At 30.4% G+C, this 8,794-nt stretch overlaps 1 protein-coding gene across 1 annotated transcript; it reads left to right on the forward strand.

Moving 5' to 3' along the window:
* The first annotated feature begins 5,710 nt into the window (after positions 1–5,710).
* LOC143056180 (nephrocystin-4-like) lies at positions 5,711–7,313 on the forward strand. Its single transcript, XM_076229263.1, has 3 exons — positions 5,711–5,789; positions 6,252–6,418; positions 7,127–7,313. Exons 2-3 carry the CDS (start codon positions 6,258–6,260, stop codon positions 7,311–7,313), a joined length of 348 nt encoding a protein of 115 aa, XP_076085378.1. The 5' UTR covers positions 5,711–5,789; positions 6,252–6,257.
* Positions 7,314–8,794: the final 1,481 nt, after the last annotated feature.

Raw genomic sequence — 8,794 nt, forward strand, 5'->3', positions numbered from 1 at the left:
CCACACCTACCCTTTTTACCATAAAATAGACACGATCGTGCTCCGAAAGATTGTATTTCAAGGACCGATATGTCTGTGAATGAAAAATGTATGAAACCTATTTTAATGCTCAAAGTAACCTGGTAATGTAAACCCGACTATGTCAACACATGCATGTTATATGGCATTTTTCGTTAAATTGTCACTTAATTCTTTCATGACCCCCAATTAATTGAATTATATGTATGTAACCCCTATTTCCTTATTTTTCTTTTTAAATGCATAACTGTTTTTTATCACGATGCTACTTTAATATTTTGATCAATATTTAATAGAAATTAATCACTTAAAATCAAAATCAAACTAAAATTTGTGTAAAAAAAAAATTGACAACTTTCTGCACAACTATATTGAATAAAAAATGAAAGTATAGCTTTGCATAATTACCATTGTATGATCTAGTATATTCATTATTGGTGCAATAGTAATACCTTATTCCTGTTATTTACAATATAATATATCATTTATCATTTCAACGAACCCCAACTTTCAATCATTTGACAAACAGTTTAGTTTTGAATCAGTGTGTTGAACCATATCTTCAATGATCTGTCATTTATGACCTATTTAGTTTTACTTGCGTCTATCTCTACTGTAATAATACCATCCTTCTTAAATGTAACATAGTCTAGCCTTAGATTGTCCAAGAGAGAGGCTGTGTTAAAATACAGATAATCTATGGCCGAATATAATATATATATGTAGGATAGTTCTCTATAATCTTGTAGCTAGTATCTCTCTATATGTATTATTTACAGTGTCAAATAAGTCTGTCAAAGATATTTCAAATACAGCAGGTAACATTGCTTGTCCAGATGGCAGTCTAAATACTAATTATACAGGTAAATACACTCGTAATTATACAGGTTTATATACCTATATGAAGTTATTTTCTTTCAGAACGACAGGTCATTCTTTTTCAGAATCAACCCGGACGATACCATGTTTCATTGAAATATGCTTAAAGGCATAAAATAATGACCTGTGTGAGGTCATTATTTTCCTTGATAAACATGCAATCTATGATTTACTTCAAAACTTAATTCGTCTAATAGTTTTTTGTTACCGATTTAGAAATTTATTTTTTAAAGTTCAATCGATGATAGGTTTAAAAGAAACCGTCATTGTAGTCCCGCATTTTAATTTTAGAAACAAATAACATGAAGTACGTGAAGTTTTGTTAATTTATCATAATTTATTATTTAATAAAATTGTATTGCTATTCAAAATACAATCTTTCTGAATTTTTCATTCGAATCAAGTAAAATTGTTAAACAAAATAACCACTTTTCCGAGATAGAAAATACATAACAAATAGAAAAAAAAACCATACCCATCCCCCTTTTCTATAAGCTAAGTGGTACAATAAATTACTTACAATGTGTCTTGTATTTGTCATACACCGTTATCGGATGGTAACAATACATTTGTGTCTTACTTCATGCAGTTACAGTAATATTTTTATTGTGTATGGATAATAATTTTTAAAAGGTTTATATCTAAATTATTTAGTTAGTTTTATTTCACATTCTAAATGAGCCGCATGGCGTATTAAAACCTGAACGCATTAGAAAGGAATATCCCACTTAAGTGTTGTCGGTAAAATAGGATACTAAATTGTACAAATCTCAATAAAATAAATATGCAGTGTTAAACAAAATATGCAGTGTTAAACAATGATAAGAGGCGCAGTGGTACAAATCTGTATTGTTTCTAAATATTTTGTTTAACAATTTTACTAGTGTATTTGTTATAGATAATGCATATTTTAAGGCTTTTCTTGTCGTAGAACACACTTCGGGGTGTCAGGATTGTTCAAACATTTGATCAATCCTGACACCCCTCGGTGTGTTCTACGACAAGAAAAACCTTAAAATATGCATTATCTATAACAAATACACTAGTAATTATACACAAACACACTAGTTATTATATAGGTAAATAGACTCTAAATACTAAATATCAGGTAAATACACTAGAAATTATACAGGTAAATCCACTCTAAACACTAATTATACAGGTAAATGGATTTGAATAGTTATTATACTAATTTCTTCTAATATATGTTTTGAAAAAAGAAAGATTTATTACAGGTAAATGCCATCTTAGTATTTACTTTTTCTTGATGAAAGTATATTAAAAAAAATCTATCACAAAAAATCATAAATTTTAATTTCTTGCAGATTTTTATGTCAGTAAATGAATGAAGAAAATGATCTTTCTTTCAGTTAAACCTTTATCACAAGTTTTACTATTTTACAAGTTCTTTGTTATGAATGCAATATTTAAGGTCAAGTTACATATTAAAAGTTGCAATGGTAAAAAATTTTAAACACAACTATGGTTTCATTATATGCCATTCTTTCAGAATTCTGTCCACCTTAAACATCTTTTTTTGCAATTTTGGATCCTCAATGTTCTTCAACTTTGTACTTGTTTGGCTTTCTAACTATTTTGATATGAGCGTCATTGATGAGTCTTATGTAGACGAAACGCGCGTACTAAATTATAATCCTGGTACCTTTGATTACTAATTATATTTTCCCATTGAGGTATTACACCAAAGAAGAAGGTAGCCAGAGCCCATCACATCACAGAGAGTAACAGAGAAGTAGCTGCCTTGCCTACTCACATCAGGACCAAGTTATACCTGAGAGGGACAATAACCGTGAGGGAGACTCGGAGAAACTGAGGAAGTTATCACGTATGGAGGCTGTCAGACAGAAGGAAGGAATAGATAATAAGTTTAATACTATCATGGTTAATAGCTTTCTCTAATTCTTCGTCAATTTATCCCTTTCTGCACCCATTGTATAAAAGAAAATTAATCAACGTGTGGTTCGTTTGATCTCTGTTCTTCATTGGTTAAAATCCAATTATGTCGTCTTATCTTCTTGTTTTCCTCTGAATTTCCAATTGGAACGTCTTGAAAAAGGGCGACCATGCCTGATGACGTCACATAAAAAGAACACATCTTTTTGCTGGTCATTTGAAAAGAAGAAATAAGATTGCCTGTGTATTGTTTGAAAATCATTAGAGAAACAGATTCCACCACCAAATCTCGTGTAATACAATATTTATCCACTCTCGACAGTTAAATTTTCAAATTTAAAAACCAGAGGCGCAGTGGTACAAATCTATATGTAACTATGTTGTTTATAATAAATATTATTATGTGTAAAATTTTAGTGCTAATTCACCTTCAGATTTGGCAAAAAAAATAAATTTAGTTTGATATATATGGCTTTTTATTATACCCCTTCTCCAGAAGAGGGTAGTATGCTGTTTTATCTCTGTCCATTGCTTTGTTTCTTTCTGTCCATCTGTAATAAAGTTATTGTCACCTTTTTGTTAGGAACTACAATCAGAGCTTTCTGCAATTTGTTTAGAATAATACATAAAAATTAAACTGTAGGCGGTGACCACAGAAACATAGTTTTACTGAACATGATAAAAAAGATTGTTTTCCAAAGATAAAAACATTATTTATATTATTTTTTTTTCGCATTGTAAAACTGAGAAGTAGGAGAGGATGAGAGATTTCAAGACACTTGAGATTTACCGTTATCAGAGTAAGAAGGGTGGAATCTTGAACATGCTCAGTCAGGCTATAACAACAGATCATGTGATCAACCCAGCGTTTGGTAGTACAGAATTCTTTGAGTTTGATGATAAATACTTACAGTAAGTGTTATTGTTATATTCAAACAGTTTGTTTATTTGATGGAATTTAATGTAAAGAAATGGTAGGCTAGTATACATTTATGAGACACCAATCTAGAACCTAACAACATAGAGTAGTAAAAGACATCTTTAAGTAGAAAAAATGTCTTTAAGGATGTCAAATCTTCGGACTTCTTGGTGTGTTTCCATACAATACAACTTTAAATATTTATTTGTTCATATAAGACTTAATAGCTAATGAAAGGTCCTGACCAAATTTTAGAAGATTCTAGATTTTCTTATTTCTGTTTTGAGACCCAAATGAGACCAATGCAAATATAAGGTAAAAGTCGGAGTCAGACTTTTTCCGCCATATTTTAAATCTAAAATATCTCGAAAAGGAGGTCCATTACCTATCAATATTTTAAGCTTATCTTTATCCTTAATTGATGCTCTACCAGCTTATAGTATCAATTTTAATTTCTTAATTTCTTAATTTTTACCTAACCTCACCTAAGTACATCCTTAATATCAGGAATTGTTTTGTGCGCAAGCACAATTTTGATAAACTTCAATTCATCAGTTAATGGCAAATATTTAAAAGATTATTGTGAAAATTAATAAAAGTCAACATATTACTAATTTGTCGCTAATCAAAGATCAATTAAAATCTAAAAATCAATCTGCCTTTAAAAGTTTGTTATAAATGAGAAAAGTAGCGTCTTCTCATGTATCTAGATCAATAAAAATATAAGTACCACCTGTAGTTCCTCTTAAAATTGTTCTCTCTTCAGCATTCAAATGGTAATACATGTAGTAGAACTATTAAAAAATGAAAGTTAGATGGCATGCTTTCTAAAATTGCCTCTATTGGTGGTTTCCTCATTTATCCCTGAGTGAACAATGGAACAGACCATAACCATATTTAGATGTATAGAAATACATCACTAACAAAAATATGAAATAAATTTTAAATCATATTTGTTTTTCAGTAATGTATTCAAATGAATGTATGCAGATTTCAATTCAGCAATCATTAATTATTTGTCATTTGATTCTTCTTTCATTTTTTGTTTGATATTTTCAACTTTTGTGTTAGACATGATTCATTTTGAACTTTCTTTAACTTCTTATTTTTCATTCTTTATTCAGGGACCAGTTGATTCATTCAAGAAAAGTGAAAAGAAGATTGCAAAATCAGAGGATACTTTGAAAGAAAGTCTAATTAGGGTATTTACTTCTATATTTCATAAATGGCTTGTTAATGTCTGTGTCATTTTGGTGTCTCGTCACTATGATCTTTCCAGGTAAGGAGTCCATTGTGGAATCTAAAGGTCTGGTCTATAACATGCACTCTTTACCTGGTAAGATTATAGTATATCATGCCATTAAAGGTCCAACCTATACCCCATGTTATAGACCAGACTTTTAGATTCCATAGTCCAGAACAAACATTCTTAAAGTGGTCTATTAGAATACCAATGGACTCCTTACCTGGAAAGATCATAGTGATGATAAGAAATATTGTGTTTTTAAGTGGTGGATATAATAACATATCCCCACTATAACAACACTGCCTGTATTCTCTTGTTAATTAAAAATAAGAAGATGTAGTATGATTTCCAATGCGGAAACTCTCCACCAAAGTTCAAATGACATAGCAGTAAGCAATTGTAGATAACCTTATGGCTTTCTACAATGAGCAAACATATACCACACAATTACAAAAGGCCCGGAAATGAAAAATGTAAAACAAATCAAACGAAAATTCTAATGGCCTGATTTATGTACAAAGAATATACCCAAGAAAAATATGATATACAGCAACAAACTACAATCCCTATTGTATCACAGGCTCCTGTTTTGGGACTGACACATATAGAATGTTGCAGGGTTAAACATGTTTGCTGGCAACAAACCTTCCCCCTAACCTGTATTTATTTTTATCAGAAACTATATACTTATGATATATATATTCTAGAAGTGCCAATAGGAAGTCGAGGCTGTTTGTACGTTGCAGTGATCCTAATATAATAACAAAATGTAAAGCTACACATCCAGGAGAACCACTTGATGTATATCTAAAGGTACACTAAAGATAACATCTACATTTTGGCATGTCTATTGACAGGAACTGCAGAAAATCAAAAGCACAAGAAAATTTGGATATGATTTAAATTCAAATAAAAATATTCTTTACATGTTTGTATTCTCTGTTAATTGTGTACATCTCCATAGTTATAGCATTATTCAGTTTAAAAAGTTGAAAACATCTACTTGTAAAACAAATATTGCACAGATTCTAAGATTTTTCCAGAAGAATGCAAATGACCTATTTTATTAAAATGTTCATTGATAGGGATTTAGATATAACAGTTGTAATAGATATTGAATTGAATTATTCATAAAATTATTAGCAGTTTTCTCATACCTGTAATATTTTTTCAGGTAGCAATGGTTGCTTCTCTTTAAATGATTAAGAATTTACAGTATACAAGATATTGAATTGTCTTGTTCATACAATTATCTTTATCTTATGATATTTGCAGGTAGCAATGGGTGCTTCTCCTCAGATTAAGAGATTTTATATAGCCATTTTCACTGATGCCTTTATGTCCAAGCCTATTCAGGTTTGGCAAGTCTTCGCCCATTCCCTACAGATAGTCGATGTGTCCTGTGTAGAGGGACAAACTTCAAGATTCTCATTACTACTCAGGTTAGAAATAACAGAAACGTGTTATGCCACTTTTTGGGGGAGGGATGAGGGTGGGAGGTTAAGACTTAAAGAATGAAGATTCACAGATTTGAAACAATTAAAAGGATTATATTTTCAAATGTAAATGGAAGGGAAAAAATGACAAAAAGAAAGTTGTATCCCTTAAAGAATTGAATAAAAAATTAAAACCTGGGAAAGTATTTGCTGAACCATATCCGGTAAGATAGCCTTGTGCCACATTGTTACATGGTAAAGATTAACAACAAAACTGCTTTCAAACATTGACCTGTTTGTTTCAATCATTGGATTTGAACTATTATTTGTTACTTTAGGTCTAATTAGAACCAAACACATTGAGTAAGTGAAATGCACCATGTTTAAATACTCAATGCATGCTACATCATTTGGTCTCTTGTGGAGAGTTGTCTCATTGACAATCACATCACATCTTCTTTCTATTATAATGCCCTAAAAATTATTTGTCAGAATTTATTCAAGTTTTAACCTTATCAATCTCATGTGAAATTTTCCACTGAAAGTCTTTCAATGTTACTGGTGCTTTTATTTGTACAAAAGCTTTTAAAATCACAAGAAATGACGCACATGACAAGCGTTACGAATATATCAACATTTTTATACAGGTTAACTCCTGCATTATACTATTGTGTGATCTTTAATTGTATACTATATATATTTTTTCTATTTCAGGGGAACACAGTCATCTCGTCTTGTTAGATGTTTCTCGTCTAATGATCAAGAAATGCAGCTGTATCCAAATGAACAATTTATGTTAGCTGCCGGTGCCGTCCATGAACTCAGTGTAGCAGTCCGTCCATTAAACGAAAGCATTAAAATCTTCCATCTGAATGGATTCATATTGAATACCACCAATTGATTAGAATTTGGTTGATTTGTGTCACCTGCCGATCTCCGATGATTTCACGGGTGTTTGATCTTTCATTACCCGTGGGAGGAGGAAAGGGAAGTAGCAAGAGAATAACTTATACCAACCCCTATCCTCACAAAAAGACTTTTATTCTTCTCACAAATGAGCCAGAATTGTTACAGTTTAAAGAAACACGAATTGAAGTTGAAGGTGGAGCAGAACACACAATAGGACTACGCTTTGCCCCAGTGATGAAAACTGGAGCATCTGAGGTTATGGTGTTCATTAATGATGAGGATGACAAGAATGAAGAGACATTTAAAATAAACGCTACTTATAGTTAAAGGGGGCATATTTATTGTTTCTCAGATGTATAGTATCAAATTAATTTATAGGGTGTTTAGATTTTTGCTAATAATGCTCTGTTGTCATAGAAACTTACTAGATCTGTTACTTTTATAAGTGCCTAAAACAAATGATGAAAGATCTTGAAATATATTTTGTCAATAGATATGCCTTTTCTAAATTAAACCCATGTTAGCTTTTTATAGAAGAAAAGTTCCAGATGTCACAATGTGTTTTTATTAGTTATTTTATCCATTTGAATATATTTGTATGTAAAGCTGTACTTCAAAAATATATATATGTATTATTAAACTGGCTGCTTTTTAAATAATTTTACCTTATATCTCTTTTTTAATAAACCAAACACCCCTGTGTAAATGTAGAAGTAACTACAGTAATGTTTTGGTTATGAAAATATAAACATTTAAGAAACAATTTTTTTCTCAAATGGTGCAGTTAGTTTTCATTTTTTCTCTTTCTCAATTAAGATATATTTATTGTTTTAAGCAGTAGAAAGAACACCTTTATAACCAAATTTAAATAATTTGTAAAACAGTTTTGAGAATGAAAAAGAGTTTTGTGTTTGGATCTGCTGTTATATGAATAGTTAAGTGGTATGTGTATGTTGTCAACTACAACTGTGAGCTAGGAAATTGTGAAAGTAGACTTTTTATATTGAATGATGATTTGTTCCATACTGTTAACAGGCAGTTATCTTTATTTTCATATATTTGTTACAAGTTTAATGAGTACTGGTAGTATTCCAGAAGCAGATCTATTGAAATTATCTTCAGATATTTATATGTCATGAGTTTTATCTGCTTCAAAATTGGAAGATTGAAACAATTTTAGAACATTGAAAAAATATTTCATATCATTCATTTTTTGCAACTTAACTTTTACAGATCTGATTCAAACTGCCAACAAGCAAACTGTGATATTTATATTTATTTATGATATATGTAGATGAAATTAAAATATATTTATTGTGATGACTGAATGTCAAAATAAAATAAAATTAAAAAAATTATGTTTTTATCATTTGTTAATGTGCACTAAGTTCCAGATCTCACCTCTGTATCTCTTAAGAAAATAACGGTTAAGCATTTCAAACGTGAACCTAACAATGAATGATCATGCACAAG

This window comes from Mytilus galloprovincialis, chromosome 13, assembly GCF_965363235.1.
Source record: "Mytilus galloprovincialis chromosome 13, xbMytGall1.hap1.1, whole genome shotgun sequence".
Classification (NCBI taxonomy): domain Eukaryota; kingdom Metazoa; phylum Mollusca; class Bivalvia; order Mytilida; family Mytilidae; genus Mytilus; species Mytilus galloprovincialis.